This window comes from Musa acuminata, chromosome BXJ3-8, assembly GCF_036884655.1.
Source record: "Musa acuminata AAA Group cultivar baxijiao chromosome BXJ3-8, Cavendish_Baxijiao_AAA, whole genome shotgun sequence".
Lineage (NCBI taxonomy): Eukaryota > Viridiplantae > Streptophyta > Magnoliopsida > Zingiberales > Musaceae > Musa > Musa acuminata.
The window spans coordinates 7,337,688-7,355,517 of record NC_088356.1 but is presented as its reverse complement, the minus strand read 5'-3'; the positions used below and the strand labels follow the sequence as shown (position 1 = coordinate 7,355,517).

The window sequence follows — 17,830 nt, the reverse complement described above, 5'->3', positions numbered from 1 at the left end:
CAAGATGATTGTAACCTTGGGAGCAAGAGGTGAGGGGAAGCATAGACAAAGGGTAGTATTGAGATCAAGTATATGAGGTTATCTTGAGAGCTAACACGAAACGAAGGCATGAAATAAGAAAGGACAAAAGCCATTTACTAAATTATATATGACAAATGATGAAGGAGCTTACTGTTTAGATTCTCATTTTTACTATTCACAACACTTTGCTATTCATAACTTCCTAAAAAATTAATAGCATAATATTTTACTATTCACAACCCTCTAATTCTATTTTTACCCCTCTAATAAAATGGTGTCTTTTGTGTTATTACAAACTATATATAATCCTAAAGACATTAAATTACTATAATAAACGAAAAAAATTATTTTTCACATCTTACTCTTCCATCTTTAATTCATCTCATTTCATTATTTATCTTGTTTTCATCATTTTACATCATCTCTAGTGATTAAGAGGAGATGATGAGAGGAAAAAGAAGAAAATAAAATAAAATTATAGGTAAAAAGTGAAAATATTCGATTAAGATTAAATTATCAATTGGGGACATATATATGTCTATTAAAAAGAATAACTTAGAAATATTCAAAATTCTTGTAGATTTATTAATAATAAAAATAATTTTGTATATATATATATGTGTGTGTGTGGACCTACCAAGCAGACCAATTATTAAGACGAAGAGGCTGACGCTCCTCTGTTTCTCTATTATACATTTCGCTGCTTCCCTCTTTCGCCGCTACTTGTCAACGCTCTTCCGTCGCCAGTTGGAACCATTCCCATCCATGGCTTCCGTTGCGTCTTCTCCTCGCCTTCTCCCTCTTCTTCTCGCTCTCTCCCTTCTCCTAGGCGCCCGCCGCGCCTCCGGCGGCTGCTACTCCGCCATCTTTAGCTTCGGCGACTCCCTCGCCGACACTGGCAACGCTATCCGCCTCGGCGGTCTGGGAGGCCCCACCGGCACCCCCCCTTACGGCCGCACCTTCTTCAATCGCCCCACCGGCCGCTTCTCCGACGGTCGCCTTATCGTCGACTTCATCGGTCCGTTTCTACTGCCTTATCTCTCGTTTGTCCGGTGAAGGACGTCTGTGTAAGCGTCTGAATGACTCGATTGGTGCAGCCCAAGGATTGGGATTGCCTCTGTTGCGGCCGTATCTTGGAGGAGGGAGCAGCGAGGATTTCCGGCAGGGGGTTAATTTTGCGGTTGCCGGAGCCACGGCGCTCGATCTCTCATTCTTTCGCGAAAAGGGGATTCAACCTACGTGGACCGATAAATCCTTGCATGTACAGATCCAATTCTTCAAGCAATTGCTGCCTTCGATCGCTGCTGGTCGGGGTATGTATGCCTTACTTCCTTTCTTTTCTTTTCTCTTTCCTCTTCTGATTTTGTCTTGGTTTTGGTAGCATATGAACCATTGATAGGGTTCTGTTTCTGCAGTAGTGTTTCTCAAGATAATATTAATGATGTCTGATTCTGTTAGAAAAAATCAATACTGTTAATGAGATTATGATCAACAGTAATCGATCCAGCATGTGGAAGCAAATTAGAGTTTGCTATGTGCCTTGGAAATGGATGATCAGGCTAAATTATTGCAGGAATTCAAATTGCCATGGAGTATTATTTTATTGCACAATTGTTCATTAAAGATCATGTTTGTGCTGATGAAATTTCAGTTGGTCAAGAGTTGTATGCCGGAATTGTTGATTTTCAATGTCCTGTATGTAATGCCAGATCCCAAGGACGTCTTGAACAGTTCATTGATCTTGATGGGAGAGATTGGCGGGAATGACTACAACCAACCCTTCTTCCAAGGAATAAAAGTGGATGAAATAAGACCCTTCGTTCCTAGTGTCATCAGCGCAATTAGTTCAGGAATCAATGTGAGTTTTCTGCTGTTGATGTATTAGTAAATTTACCGTACATCATATCTTTTGGGCATAATTTGGTGCATTTGCTCAAGGATTGCTTCATTGAACTCTCATTTTTCCTGTTTTGGTTAGGATTTAATTGAGCTTGGGGCAAAGACATTGTTGGTTCCAGGGAACTTTCCAATTGGATGCGTTCCAGTTTATCTAGATATCTATAAGAGCTATAATGTTGAAGAATATGAATCAGACACAGGCTGCATCAAGTGGTTGAATGAGCTATCCATGTATCATAATCGCTTGCTTCTGGCTGAGTTGGATCGGCTTCGGAAGCTTCACCCACATGTCATGATCATATATGCTAATTACTATGATGCCATGATAAGCTTTTTTCGTGCTCCACAAGTCTTTGGTGCGTATCTTTTCCCTTCCAAAGTTTACTAATTATTCTTTTTAGAGAAAATATTGCTAATCATATTTCATAAAGTGCTTATACACCAACTTGATTTTGGTGCAAAGCTGCATTAGGAAGAGGAGTGTTTGCTAATGATAAGTAAAAAAATTGTTGGGTTTGAGGTTTCTTCGACAACCATTATACTTTTTATAAAGCGCTTCTTCACCAACTCGATTAGGTTTAAGCTACATTACAAGTTGGATTCTTTACTAAAGCTAAATATGACTTCTGGAGTTTGAGGTATCATTGACGGCCATCAAAACTTAAAGCATCCCTAGAATATGGATGGGTAATGTTTTAGTGCAGTTATGACTTCCAAAAGACTCGAAGTATGCCTTATCTTTGATCAAGTTTTCACTCTTCAGAATTATTGTTCTTCAAATAATATGCTTCCAAAAGTTTGCAATCAAGCTTAAAACTACCTGTTTGGCTTTACTAACCATTTCCTTTGTGAAAACTAAGATTCTTTGCAAGTGTCTACTTCTTGAGTCAGGATTTGGCACATCATGTTGGAGTCTTGAAACTTTGTTGCTTGTTTTAGATTTTTTCATTTGTGAATATATGATTCTTTCTGCTTCATACATTGAAGAACAAAGAACTTTGTTATGTTAGATATTTCAAGTGACATTTTCATGAGTAATCCTCCATCACAGACTTGAATATTTCTGATAACCATTCCTGGACACTATAATATGTTTTTTTAGTATTATTTGTTTTTGCAATTTCAGTCATGAATAACCACCTTTTTTTTTCTTATTCTGAAATATCTTTGTGCAGTGGATCATCATCAGCCTCTCCTCTTGGAACATTCTTTCATTTTGGAGTAGTAATCTGAAATGATTATGTAGTATTTGAAGTTTGAGTGGTTCTAATTTGAGTTGCATCTTGTTCTAGTTTTATTAGGAAAATTAAGAATATTTGAAATAGATTTGATTTCTCACCTTCATAAGAAAAAAAAAAACCATATATTTACAACTGTTTAAATTAGAAGAAAATGATTAGTTAACCAGGGTTACCTTTGTCTTGATAATATCCAATTTATTTAACACCTTCGATAATATTTTGTTGTAGTAAGGAAATGTCGACATGGGGAGCCTAAATCTGTAAATGGAGATGAGCTGAACAACTTGAATGATTTAGGAAGTTATTTTTCATTTATACCATGAGATCTACTGAAGCAATCAACTGGTTCTTCAAATTTCATATTCCTTCTGTTGATTACATCTTTGAATTCTGGTTCTTTCTACTTTAGAAATTGTTCCCTATAATGATAAAAGGTGGTAAGGGCATGTGGAGCTTACATGAAACACGACCAAACTGCTAGAGCTGATCAGAATTGGTTGACCTAATGATGACCCCATGAAGCTAGTGGGCTGGATTATTGACTGGGTAGTGTTGGAATAAAATCAAGGTTTGATTAGCTTGAGCTATTCCATACATGAACCTTTTGATCTGCCAGCAGGTCAAAATTTGGGGATGGTTCAGGTAGCTGAACCAAGAGGACTCGGACAAAGTTCCTACCCCTGGATGACAATTAATATGGATGTTTTGGAAATAGAGTATGATCTTATATTCTTTAGCAATTATATGTTAAACTAGGAAAATAAATCCACTTCAAAGAATATTTTTCAGGTTGATCGCTTTACTTGTGTTTTCTTATGTCAGAATCATTTGTTTGATGGAAACTCCGCGAAATTTGTGTGGCTGCAGGATTTAAGGCTCCTCTGCACGCTTGTTGTGGAAGTGACGGCCCATATAGTGTCAATCGAAATGCTCCTTGTGGCCATAGAAATGCAAAAGTATGCAGTGACCCATCTAGTTCTGTCTCCTGGGATGGCATTCACCTAACCGAGGCAGCTTATGGGACAATCGCAAGCAGCTTGTTAGAAGGACCCCATGCCAATCCTCCGTTAACCCGGGCATGCTCAAGCACTCAACAGAACGCAGTGGATGACTTCTAGCCAACTTAAATCAGGTACGATACACAATTTATTAGGAACAATACACCTCCATGGTTATTCTGCCTCCAGGTGAAAGTTGATGGTCGGAGTCATGATAGGTCAAATCTACGTTCCTTTCGTTTATGTATTTATAGTTTTCGACAGTAGATACCACAATGTTAACTTATAAGAGACCGTATATCTGTGATTCAATCTCACAGCAGAGTGGATAGTGATTGCTTTAAAATGTCATATACACAAACAAATGATTGCAGGATCTCCACAACAACTTAAAGCGACGCATCGATCAGCATCTTTCCACTCTCGAGGCTGACACGAGAAAACCTGAGGTGAGCGCTAGTTTTGGAAGTATTTATGGTTACCGTTCTTAAGAGGGAAGTATGGGTGTGTTCACGCGTGGCTCGAGGATTCTCGAACTGCGTCTTTTTAGGTGGAGAAAGGTTTTGGTTGCTAGTGAATTATTGAGAATGTTTGGAATCGTTGGCTTCTTAGTTCCCTCCTTCCGTCAGATTGGGTAGCTAAAATCACTATTAGGCCTATGTCGTTGGTGCCTTATGATGATAATGGATTTGAACTCCCCATTTCTCGGGAGTTTCTACTACTCGATGTGCCTACACATTTTTAATAATTAGGTTATTGGATAATAGATGGGATTGGCTTATTGCAGTTGATTATCTAGAATTTTCCATTGTCAGGTTTTGCCGTTGCCCACTTATACACTCTTATCAATATTTCTTTCAATTTTCGTAGGCTTAGTGAAATCTTCAAATTTCCTTTCAATTTGGCAAGAGGGGTTTTGATATGTGGATAATTCGCTGATACATTATATCTTACTCGGATACCTCGTCGTCAATCTAACATGTAGATTTAGTAGGTCACGTGGCTCTTTGCATCCAAATAATACTCGACAATTTTATGAAACTGTTTCCGCATATTCCTAGCAGTGTAATGAAGTGATTCGATTCCCTTCGAGAAAACAGAAACAAAAAGAGAAAAAGGAAGAACTTATGGTTTGGTCACAACTATACACAGACAGCCGGCCACCTGTTATGCAATAGACATTTCTCACATGGTCCCAACAACAACTAGAGGTGAGTTTGGTCAAGCCTGGCGACGCATGACACCAGACATTTTAGCCAACAGCTGAAGCTAAAATTTCTTTGAATTTGAACAGTTTTGGAAAATGACACATAAATAAACGGTGTAGAACGACGGAACTCTATTCTCGTGTATGAAATTTCCATTGCGGAAAGCTCGAGTTAGTATTGAGAAGGTTGCGTGCGGAGATACCTAAATGCTTTATAAGGGGCTGTTCCTCGGTAAAGTTGTTTAGAGACCAACTCAAGTTAAATTCTATGATGAATGGTGTATCTCCTTCCTCCAAAAAAAAATCATACATGAAACTTGAGGTTTTAACACGGAGGAATCAAATTTGTCATGTATGCTGACAGCTCAAGTACCTTGTCATCATACCCCGGACGATTAGATTCCTGCTGCAGATTGCAGATGACAGCACTCGAGCTTTCATTAGGTAAAAAGGACAGGAGAAATGGTAGTCATCGAAGCATGTTTTCCGAGAAGAAAAGAGAGCCCAAGAGGAGAGAGCCAACATGTGAACCAAGGAAACAGAAGTCGACGCATGGATTATTGATCTCCTCGTGCTTTGCTCGGCTGGTGGATTGCCGACTACAATGTGGACTGTAGAAACATGCATATGGCAGAGCAGTCATCGGCTGCAATCCCTCTCCTCTTACGTTTCCATGCACAAACGGCACGCTCCACTAGCCTTTTGGCTGCCTTTCGCCTGTCCTTGGTCGATGACACGATGTCCACAGCTTCTTGGTTGGAGATGACATCCCAAACCTAATCCATTCGGTGCAAGTTAATGTCACAACCAAACATGTAAATTGCTTAGTTCTAGAGATTTAAGGGCACTCAAATGCCAAAATCAATGACTTGATGATCCAACAGAGCCGATGGCACTTACCCCGTCAGTGGCGAGCACCACGAATTGATCTCTGCTGGTGATGCTCCTTTGAGTCACCTCAGGCACAGAAATAAGGCCATAATCTTTGATGCAGTAATCTCCAAATGCTCTCGACATCGCCAATCCTGGCGCATCCTCATCCGGCAGCCACACCCTGTGCACGCCGGGTTCATCTCGCAGACACAACACACGGCCTTTGCTCTCGGTTATGCGCTCGGCTTCCTCTGAGATCAACAGAGTCGACATTAACACCCTACAGAGAACATTATGTTCAGAGTTCAGATCGCATGTTACGTAATCTTTCTCCAACTTACGAGGTAAGTTTGGCTTGAAATCGATCGTAAGCTGGATGGGAACCAAGCTTCCGTCGTCCGAGGTTGTCGCCAACACAGCACGCGAATCACCAACGTTTGCTATCACCATGAGTTCACCCTGAGAAGAAATCAACAGACAGAAGCTTCATGCAGTGCCGAGAAAGATAGCTGCAGGCTCATTAGTATATCTGGAAAAGGAAATGGTTGATGTGCTGCAGCTCATGCTGTCATCAGTAAATCCATCATTTCTCGGTTTGGGAAAGAGGTGAAGTCATAGTAGTCATCACAAAATATAGCAAACATGGGACAGCTAAAATCAAACGAACAATGCCCGGAAAAAATCTCCACTCAGATTCCAATCCATCGAGAAATGGTGTATCGGCGTCGATCCTCTGGCAATCAGCATCAGATGCCTCACGAGTGACCAACTCAAGAAAAGGAAACAGACGGAGGTGGCTTCTTTCGAGTGACAGAGCTCAGAGTAATTGGTGATTACCTGTTTGACGATGGTGAGAGCAGTGGTGCCACTGTGGAAGGAATCCAGACTTCGATCGTGCTCGAGCTCCTTATCGACGACGCCGCAGGCTCTAAGATACGCTTGCTTCCACAGATCGAAATTGCAAAGCTTTTTATCAGCCACCAGAGAAGCCAGAGCAAGCGATTCCTGCCAGTTGCAGAGCAGAGACGAAGGGAGCGACTTCAAGACCTTCTTTGCCACATAGTGCCCCCATGGTCCGTGACCGTCGAACACTCCACAAAACATCATGTCTTCTTGGCATCCAAATTCCTGTCAGCCAATCCATTGCTTGTCTTAAAGAGAACGATGGATAAAGCAGGGATGGAGAAGTAGAAGATAGACAACCACTGGCAACAGCTACAAGCAAGAAACTAGACCGAGAGGGCACGGATACCCATGCAACGCGATCCAAGGAACGGCTTACCTCCCAAACGATGGAGCAGTCCTGATTCACCCCCTTTTCCCCTCTCTGCGAGAACACCGACACCAAGCTCTTCGACCCGGCGCTCCTGATGGAGCCGGACGACCGCAGTATCATGTCGTTCTTCTTGGCCTCGCTTCTCAGCTCATCCGCCGCCTCCCTGCCTTCCTCCGCCCCCGTGACCTTCCTCTTCCCTGCATACAGCGACTTCGCGAGCCCATTGAACAAGGACGAGATCTGCCGCATCGGTCCTCGGCTCACAATCTGATCGAGATCGAGCTACACAAACCCGACTCCCCTTCTTTTATAGGGAACTTTTTTCCAAGGCAAAGTTGGAGCTTTTGGATGAAGGAAAAACCAAGGTACTGCAACCAAAACGCTTGAAGAAAAAGGTTAAAGCTTTGGCAAAGTTCGGATTTGGTTACGCTGGAAAAGGCTGCAGGAAGCCATGGCTGCCTTGTGAGAGCTTCTCACCTGGTAACGTCGCCGCCTGTTGGAATCGGTCCTCTTCCTCTATGTCTCGCCCCTCTTATAGCTACCGCGAGTGATGCCACTTCTGTGAAAACCATTTGCATTACTCCAAATCCCGTAACGTGTTTCGCGCGTGAAGGTGACCGGATCTACCGACGGTTAATTACCGTTCTGACCCCGTGAGGGTGGAGAAAAGGCGAGAAGAACGGAGGGTATTTCCGGAATGACGTATCGTGCCACGTGTTACTCGTTGATGGCATGGTGGCAAGACGTATCAGGTGATGTGTGGCCAATAATACACGGCGCAGGGCCAAGCGGGACCCACGCAAACAGTGTCACGCCATCATTGGTGGCGGTCGCTGCGTTTGACCTCCTCGTCTTCGAGCGTGGCAATACTGCAAATTTGGGGAGGTATTTGGATGAGAGATGTATTTTACTTGAGCTGTGAGGGTTAATGCTTTTGTTGGATGATTAGCTCATTTGGGTCCCAGCAAGGTGTAATTAATAGCTAATTAACTCCAAACCACTTGTTTTGGCTGTGAACGTATCATTAATTTGGAAGGTTAGCATCACTAATTAGGTATAATCTATGCTTGCCTTTATTGGTTGTATGTCCCACCACCCAATTAATTAGAGAATGCAATCGATACATATCTAATGGTGCAGTTGCTGACGACAGGAGCGAGAGTTACGTGCCCTCCTCCATGTTCATCAAGACAGAGATGTGAAAATATAGATGACATCTAGATTAATTCGACTTACCTTAAGAATTTATCATAAATATTTATGTTCATGAAGAATGTATTATTATCGAAGAGAGCACTTTGGATTGTTTCAATTATATTTGTTATCGTAAAGAGTGCCTTCGATCATGTTAGCTATGCTTCCAGTCAAGGATAGAGAATTCTCTCGCTAAAGCATCTATTGAGCAGGTTGGCAAGATGATGTTTTTACAACATAATACCCAAAAAAAAATATCGGTATCGATCAACCCAACTCACCCCGAAAATTTAGGTCGATAGCTATTCACTAAAATTACTCCACCCTTGTTAACTACTAGTTTGAGTATCGGAGGGATCACACCAGAAATTCTATTGAACCTTAGTCTTCGGTTACTCACGGAATACGCACTTGAGTTCACCTTAACTCCCGACCGTGCATTCAAGCCACTTTGCCGACCACATCAAACTTTTTATATATACGAATCGGAACCGAATCAGACTTATTCAAATATCATCTGTATTTTTTCCACATCACAAAATAAGCTTAATATTTCTTTTTATGCCTACATATAATATGAGCAGGAAAGCGATAGGAGCTGACAACATGCAAGAATGGGCATGTCAACCTGCATAATTGTTTTCCTCTACGGAGAAGTTATGATACATATATAACAATAGAGAATCCATCTCTATCCAAAACTAGATAACATATACAATACCTCATCCACCAAAAGTTGAACTGTGATGATACATACCATCATTTTCATAGGTATAGCATGCATCAAGTGAAGAACGTTGGCCATGCGACCTTAGTGGCCGAATCATGTTCATCATTCCATATATTTACAGATCTTGCAGGCCTTCTTAATGGCCAACCGATCTTAATTCCATCCAAAGCTCCTTTACTTGGGTGCTTCCATGTCATTATCATGGAGTCGATCAAATACAAGTTCACTAGAGATAGAAAAGCACGTTTCTCTTGCTACAAAGAAATGCCAACTTTCAACTTTTTCCGTACGATTTGATATGAAGCTTCGTCTAATTGAGAAGCACATCTTCCAAATTTGACTCGTGACTCGAGACTTATTGGTTCTATATTCCGCAATCAGGCTTAATTTAGTCAATACGGTCGATAGAGACGTGAACGGAGATGATTGGAATGATTTGGAAAAGATGTGTTATTAGATAAATCCAAAGTTTAATTGTTGAAGACTGATTTCTCGTAGTATAATTTAGTTGAAGGGCTCCTTTTAGTGAGCGATACGAGTAATATTCATCGTCCTATCTGTTCGAATCTATCGTGTGACCATAAATCATGACAATAAAATATTATCAAGATTAAAAATAATTTGAAGGATATTTTCTTAATCAAAATGATTAGGGCCTCAAATTATAGTGTCTAAGGAACGACGATAAAAATATACTTGATGATGATCTTCACTTCAACGAGGAAGTGTGAGACATGATTCGTGCTATAGATTAGTTCTCACTCATCAATATTCAAAGTTAAAATATTCACCCAAACATAGTTCGACAAGTGGCAACAATCAATATAAAAAGAATATGGCTTCGATTAGAAAATGACATGAACCAAATATGAAGTATCAAATGAATACTCCATTATAAAAAATTAGCATACTATAGTAACTATGATCAGTTATTGTTTATTCAAAATTTTTATTTTTTATTTTAGGTCTTTCAACAAATCGATGATCAAATAATCGAGACCCTCTTAACTCGACTTTCGGTTATTGCTTATTCAAAATTCTCATTTTTTTAGTTCTAAATCTTTACGTAGATCGATGATCAAATATTCGAGACTCTAATTTTAATTAGAATTTTTTACGCATACGAGTTCAGACCACATCGGATCGGATTATTTCGGATTCACGACGAACTTTGACGTAACAAAGAAGTTAGGCTTGCCTCTCGTTGTTCTTTCACGTACTCGATTCCTTTCGTGCGTTCAAGCAGCGGCATCGTGGTGGATGAGAGCACGCGCAGAGCAATATGGCCGAGGAAGATGACTCGGTGACTTTACCTATCTCCTACTTGAACGCTAGTCTAGTGGGGCACCATCGCCTCAACCCGTGCATGATGAATCCGGCCATCTGAAAAGCTAATAAGCCAAGTGGGCTTCCACCGCATCCATCCCCACTCACATACCTAACAGTGACATATGATCTCAAAAGCAGCAGCGAAGGGAGGAAAGCACGTCGGATTCTTGGGAAGAAGACAAGGCATTAGAGGCCACGGAAAGGTCCAAGACTGCAGCGTCTGAACGTTCCAAGGACAGCACGGCCACATGAGCCGAGCACCACCGACGAAGGACGACGTGGATCTCACCTCACTTGCACCCTAAAGGCAGATGGGATGCTCTGCAGACGTAACTTTGTCGAAGCTCTCTGAAGAGGAATCCCAGAAAACATGTTGCTGCCGTCGAGCAGTTTAAGCCGGTCTCTGTCTGCGTGCCATGTGACCTAATTAACAACAAAGGTAAAGAGGGGACATGAATTCAGCATCGAAGGACGGGGATTGGGATTGGGACGATGGTCGATAATGACTGCGAACATCGCCTTAAGTTGAGCCGTGTTCGTGTGACATGAATTCAGCATTAAGGTTGTGGCAGATGTTGGTTGAGCCATAGATTTGGTTGTTGCCGACCTGTGGATTTTGCCATTGGAGTCACGTCACGATTCATTAGATTCACTGTGATTATTCCTTAGATTTGGTCCACACAGCGAAGGCAGTAACGTACAACGTTGTACGAGCATTTTTCATGGTGAAGGATCGAGAGAACGAACCCTAAGTGAGTGTTCATCTTATACAATTCAAGCATAAGGGAAATTATTAGATTTGGATAAACTTATTTTGTCCCTTTGAGGTCAACCTAAAAAGGTAGGATAAGAGATGACTAAAAATGTCAACCTAAAAAGTGGGAGATTAGATTCTTGATCTCACCCTAATTTTCACAACTTAATTCCCGATCTGTTAAATCCAAAAGGTTCACAATCTATCATCAGCAATGACTCTCCATGATAATGATCTTGATCTCCCAAATCTTGAAGGCTAAATGCTTTATGCTGTCGGTCATCGGTGAACCACTGAGATGAAATTTCAATTATATCTTAGTTTGATGTTGATGTGCCATAAAAATATGTCATCATGGAACCCTCATGATGTATGAAAGATATACCCCATGCGTCGAAGTCGAAGTCAAAAGTAGATTTGATCATGATTTCAAAATTGATGATTTTAATTTTGAAATTGACAGTTACAATTTTTTAAAATTAACTTTTTATTATTTTTAATTAAAATTTTAAAATATAAAAATTATAAATTTCTTTTTAAATACTAAAAAATAGCTTAAATTTATGAGATCATCGAATCAGAATTAGAATTATCGGTTTCGAAACCAATGATTTTAATTTTTTTAAACTTAAGAATTGGAATCAAATAACACTGAGACGTTGTCAAGAGTGGATGGAAAAATACAAAATAAATGAGTCATTTCATAAACAGACTCCTAAATCAAAATTTATCTTTCCTTACACTTTGCGACAAAATTGACTTCCGTTTGACTATCGCACTTGTCGCTATTACTAGAGTCGTAGATTTCAAACGTGAATCGTCAGCTGGATTTGTTTCTATTTACGAGTCCGAGTTGACCAAAATACTAAAGTTTACCGAATCAAGAAATGCAAAGAATAGCAAGAATCAACGAGCTAAGCCCATTCAGTCATCTCCTCCCTTGTTTTAGATAGTTTTGGATGCATTCTTTGATATGTTGCCACCTCCCTTCTCCCTTGTGTGGGAACGATGGCATAATGCCTCTTCTGGTAACCTTTCTAAGGCGAATTATGGAAGTCTTACTCATATAAATAAATATATATATATATATATATATATATGTTAAGAAGTGATAAAATGAGAGAATGAAAAATGAAATTTTAAAGGTAAAGAGAAAATCACATTCCAATTAATATCACATGAAGTCTATTTATATATGGTGAAAGAAAATATTTCTTCAACTAAGCAAAGAGATTTCCTCGTGTAGTTAAGGAAATCTCATCTATTATCAGAAGAAATCTCTCTATTATCATACCCACGCAAGATCGAGCTCATGTCAAGGATACCGATCTTGAACTGATGCAACAAAAATAATTTACGAGCTAGCTTCGTGAGTGAGTATGCTAATTGATCAGCCGTATGGACATAAGAGACATGAAGTTGATGTCTTACAACTTGATCTGGCACGAAGTGAAAGTCGATGGTAATGTGTTTCATGTGTGAGTGGAACACTGGATTGACACATAAGTAGGTAGCTCCAACATTGTCACAATATATTATAGGAGTATAGGTAGAGCTGACTTTGAATTCCTTGAGGAGATTTGTGATCTAATTGAGTTCAATGGTAGCAATAGCACGATATTCAACTTCAATTGTAGACCGGACCACTATCTTTTGCTTGTTAGAACTCCAACTAATTGGATTAGAAATAAGAAAGATAACATATCCTGACGTGGAGGTTCTATCATCAAAGTTTCCCACCCAATCAGCATCAGCAAAGGCATGGAGATGAAGTAGAGTGGTTTTGTGGAGAAATAAACCATGATTAAAGGCCCCTTTAAGATACCGTAAAATTCGTTTAACCGCAAACCAATGCACATCAAAAGGCTAGTGCATGTATTAAGATAATTTATTGATTATAAATGAGATATCTAAACGGGTGAGAGCCAAGTACTTGTTGGTATTGAGTTATGATTGGAATGTTGATGAAGAGGAGGGATGGTTTAGTTGAAGCTCATAGGTTCATAAGGCATCTTGGTCAAACCTTTGTTGACTCATCTCCTAGGTCGTTGAGAATATGGACCGTAACTTTTTCATCAAGGCCAAGTTATCGATGATAATCTTTATATTGTGTAGATAATCAGCAATAGTACTTCTCTCTTGTTTTATCTTCATGAGACTGGATAGGAGACTAAGCATGCGAATACAAAAACGATTGGCTATGGTGGTTTGCAACTTACACCAAGCTTCGATAGTAGTGTCACATGAAGAAATGAGTGGGGCGAGGGATTTAACAACCGAGGCTTGAATTGCTTGAAGGATGAGATGATCCTGGCATAACCATAGTTTGTGGTCCGGATTTGGTACTAGATTGAGTGCGCCTGATATGTTGAGTATCGATGGTAGACAACGAAGAGAGCCATCGACATAGCCTAGAAGATCATAGCCAAACAGGAGATTAGAGAATTGAGCATGCCAGAATGCGTAGTTATCACTTTTGGATAATTTAAAGGGGATGATGGTTGTTGCATTGATGGAAATAATGCTTGTATGTGGGAAAGTACTATGGTTCCTTGCGGGAACAATAACTGGAGCATCAGAGGTAGATAATGATAACATATGGAAGATATGTATCAATATGTCGGAGTAGGTAAAAGTTTGCAGCAACGACAATGATCAGGGAAGTAGAAGTGGTGGTGCAGATCAGTGTCACCTGAGGTAGATTGTTGGCAAATGAGGTCTTTGAAGGAGGAGATTAGCTTTGTGCAAGACAACTGTAGATCTTTGTGCAGCATATCAACAATTAGGAATCTGGGCAGTGATGTAGCAGAGCAGGATGTAGTGGCTGCCTCAATCACTTATCAGAGTCAGCGGGAGAGAACTGCAAAGATTGTTCGGTAACAGCAGAAAAGGATGGTAGGCCTGCACCCAAACAAGGTCTTCTCTAAGACTAAGACGTGACCCGGCAGGAGCATGTCCGTAGGAAGATCAAAACACAGCCACAGGATACCACCGGAAGCAGCGAGGATGATGTTGCTAGAGTCGAGGATAACGGTGGCGAAGGTGTTGGTAGGGCCCACGCCAGAAGCACTTTATTTCCACCCTCGTCCTTGAGGGAGAGGTGGTCGTCGCTAATCAGTTGCAGCGTGGAAAGATAGCAAATTACTTGAATCTGGGCACTTTGTTTCCAAATGCTGCTCGTCGAGGACAGCGGTTGGTGAACCAGACGACGGCTTTAGGAGTCAGTGGGGTAGAATCCGAAGGTGAAGTCACCAGAGGGAGAGAGCCAGGAGCTGGTCGATGGTGCCCGACGAGAGAGTTCTTGCGACCAGGTCCACAAAGAGGGTTGCTTGATGGTCCAGCGTGCGGAAGCAGAGTAGGTATGGAGCAGAGGTTCAATGAAGGGGTGCTAGCGATGGTGGAAGGTGGGAGGTAAGAGGTGGGTGACTGCGGTGGCTTAAGTTCATACACGCAGTGGCGATCCACGCGGTGCTGTGCGTGGCGCGGCTGTACGTATACGCGAAGGAAAGCGTGTCGACTCGACCGCTGAGTCCCGACGTGTAGACTATTGAGGGCATGGGCATCCCCTTCGTTCTCCTCGAGTCCATAAATTGATGGCAGATCAGCGAAGACTATCGCGATGAGAAAAATGAGGATTGGCCGCGGAACCTCTTGGAATGTAACTGCATCGACGTTGGTCGCTAGCCGAAGGCAGGGGCGAAGCTTTGCTTTTCTCACTGCGATACTATAATAAAATGAGAGAATGAAGAATGAAATTGTAAAAGTAAAGAGAAAAACATATTTCAATTACTATCACATGAAGTCTATTTATACATGGTGAAAGAGATACTTCTTCAACTAATCTGAGAGATTTTCTCGTGAGGAAATCTTATCTGCTATGCAAGGAAATCTTTTGTTATTAGAAGAAATCTCTCTATTATCAAGAAGGTCTAAGGGAATTTGTGTAAATTCGATAGAGCAATGAATTCTTTTAAAAGACTCATTTTTATTCATTACATTAAATGATGGACAAAACATCTTACTTACACTAACCTTATGTTTCAACAAAGACAACAAAGACACACTGAATCCTTCTTAGCGTAAATTAAACAGTAATAAATCCTGCTTTTTGGTTCTTATTTGTTTCTTCCACATGTGAAGTTAAAAAGATTAACAAGACTTAAAAATAAAAGATTGTTTGTGGAGATTATGTAAGTATAAAAATCATAATATGTTACTATTATGTGAAAGAAATTTAATATTATAAATTAAAATTAAATAATAATAGATCAAATATATCAAAATTAAATCATAATCATTGTTCCATCCAAAAGTTATAACGATATCAATCTAAAAAAGAATTAGACTTATCTTCTCTTTTTATCTTTCATATGATTACTACGAGCAATAAATTAAAAATAATAATAAAAATAATAAAAATATATAATCTCTCAATAACTTAATTAAAAAAAATATATTATCTCTCAATAATTTAATTTTACGTATTAACCCTGGGTCATTAGAAGATTATATCTATTTATATAAGAATAAAAAGTTTAAAATAAATAATTATGAGAGTTCATCATATTTGAAGTGAGGACTTCGGACTGAACAATTCGAAGAGTTTAACCGCAAAAGTTGTGCAGAACGACTGCTCATGACATTTGAAGTCTTCGATGCAGTGTGTGTAATGGAGACATGCAGGTCTCTGTTGGTCATGTCATTCTTGATGGAGAATTGTGTGTTCAAAACTTGCGGTTCGGTGTTATAGAGAGGACGGTGTACTGAATTGAATCAATGCTCTCACAGTGACGTGATGATGTTCGACTAAGGTTGGCACCGACGCATTTATTTCCTTTGGCGGGTTGCCCATTTATATTTCTCTGTGTCATTGCTCCCCAAATGTTATTGATGCATGCCATATCGGTATTACGACACGTCTTATCAACGATTTCGGAATAGGATTTGAATTGAATGACCGAAGAATATAATGTATTTGTCTTGAATTCATGTAACGATGGGATTAAATTACTTCGGAAAATTCCCACAGACAATTGCAGTGAGAGGTTTTCTTAGCTTCCAATGACTTAATCTAAGTTGGTAATTGAATCTTGCATTGATCGTAGTCGAGCTCAGTCAGTATAAAATCATTTATGAAAGTAAAAACCAATTATAAAAGGTTTTTTAGGTAAAATATCCTTAATTTTATACCCTGATATGTCTATGTAAAAACATCGACGACGGTGGCTCAACGCTCGCTGGTGGTTCCGTTCCGAAGCCAAATCAAAGCATGTGAAGTTTTCGTAGGGTATGATCGAAAGACAGGAATAAGCAAAGTGGTTTATGGAAACAAACCAACGAAAAGGAAACGTACTTTTTGCCGGTAGAAGCCTTCGCCGTTCCGATTAGATGCCAGAAAGCGTACTTTTGCTGAGAGGTGTGGCACCGGAAGACTCGCAAAAACAGAGCCCCCACAAAACCTAAACAGGGGAGATGGCGGCGCGCGGTTCATGTGACGATGTATATGGGTGCCGCTGGGGAGAGGGCCGTCGGACGGTCGCCGACTGGGTTGAGCTCCCTAAGTCTGAGATACGCCAGCCCCGCCGCCTCTGCGCCGAACTCTGCCGCCGTCAGTCGACCAGAGATCGGGCGGCAGGTGCGGCGCCCAAAACCGCCGATCTCGGTCGTGTAGAGAGGCCCCGATACGGCAGCCCTGTGGGTGTAGGGACGCCGCGCCGCGCGGCGCTGCTCGTAGGAGTCGGACCCGACCTTGGGGCGCGGGCGCCTCCAGAAGACGAGGGCGGATTTCCACCACCCGCGGCGGTGATTCTTGGACTTGACGTCGTCCTTGAAAATAAACTTCTGGAGCTTGCAGTGCAGGCAGCCGAGCGGACGCTGGTCGCCGCGCTTCGAGTTTCGCCGCGCCTCCTCCAGCACCTACTCCGCAAGCAAAAAACATACGCATCAAAATCACAATAGAGAGAGAGAGAGAAAGATCGATGCAGCACTTACTGAAGAAAAGAGAATACCTGGAAGTAATCGATTTGGGGGTCGAATCCGTAGTCGCTGTAGTGGTTGGCCTCCGGCGTCATACGAAAAATGGGAGATCTGTTCATCTTTTTGCTGCCTTGCAAGAAAGTAGCAAAAAAGGGAGGGCGGGGTTTCAAACTGTCTTTTAGGCGGTCGAATTACTGAAATACCCTTAAAACATATATTATTTTGCAAAACGACCATTGTCACCGGACATGACCGTTGCGGTTCGGGAATCGCGCTAGCACAGGATGGACGGTAACGATCGGAACAGCGTTCCTTACCGGGCCGTGACAGTG

General features: G+C 41.0%; 3 protein-coding genes across 5 annotated transcripts; 1 reads left to right on the top strand and 2 right to left on the bottom strand.

Annotated features, from left to right (window-relative positions):
• The first annotated feature begins 682 nt into the window (after positions 1-682).
• LOC103993352 (GDSL esterase/lipase At1g28600) lies at positions 683-4,671 on the top strand. 2 transcript variants are annotated; one of them, XM_065164372.1, is made up of 6 exons: positions 683-1,039; positions 1,119-1,334; positions 1,731-1,879; positions 2,000-2,276; positions 4,029-4,293; positions 4,534-4,671. In XM_065164372.1, exons 1-5 carry the CDS (start codon positions 787-789, stop codon positions 4,277-4,279), a joined length of 1,146 nt encoding a protein of 381 aa, XP_065020444.1. In that variant the 5' UTR covers positions 683-786; the 3' UTR covers positions 4,280-4,293; positions 4,534-4,671. The 2 variants fall into 2 exon arrangements, with proteins under 2 accessions (XP_065020444.1, XP_009411654.2); XM_009413379.2 differs by lacking the exon at positions 4,534-4,671 and having other exon boundaries at positions 4,029-4,476.
• A 954-nt stretch (positions 4,672-5,625) lies between these two features.
• On the bottom strand, positions 5,626-8,087 carry LOC135582824 (probable protein phosphatase 2C 73). Of its 2 annotated transcripts, XM_065164374.1 has the most exons (6): positions 7,993-8,087; positions 7,522-7,883; positions 7,077-7,367; positions 6,581-6,698; positions 6,267-6,490; positions 5,626-6,142 (listed from the first exon to the last, which is right to left on the bottom strand). In XM_065164374.1, exons 2-6 carry the CDS (start codon positions 7,762-7,764, stop codon positions 5,966-5,968), a joined length of 1,053 nt encoding a protein of 350 aa, XP_065020446.1. In that variant the 5' UTR covers positions 7,765-7,883; positions 7,993-8,087; the 3' UTR covers positions 5,626-5,965. The 2 variants fall into 2 exon arrangements, with proteins under 2 accessions (XP_065020446.1, XP_065020445.1); XM_065164373.1 differs by having other exon boundaries at positions 7,522-8,024.
• Positions 8,088-16,718: 8,631 nt separating this feature from the next.
• On the bottom strand, positions 16,719-17,628 carry LOC103993354 (uncharacterized). Its single transcript, XM_009413384.3, has 2 exons — positions 17,531-17,628; positions 16,719-17,438 (listed from the first exon to the last, which is right to left on the bottom strand). Exons 1-2 carry the CDS (start codon positions 17,615-17,617, stop codon positions 17,010-17,012), a joined length of 516 nt encoding a protein of 171 aa, XP_009411659.2. The 5' UTR covers positions 17,618-17,628; the 3' UTR covers positions 16,719-17,009.
• Between the last annotated feature and the right edge of the window lie 202 nt (positions 17,629-17,830).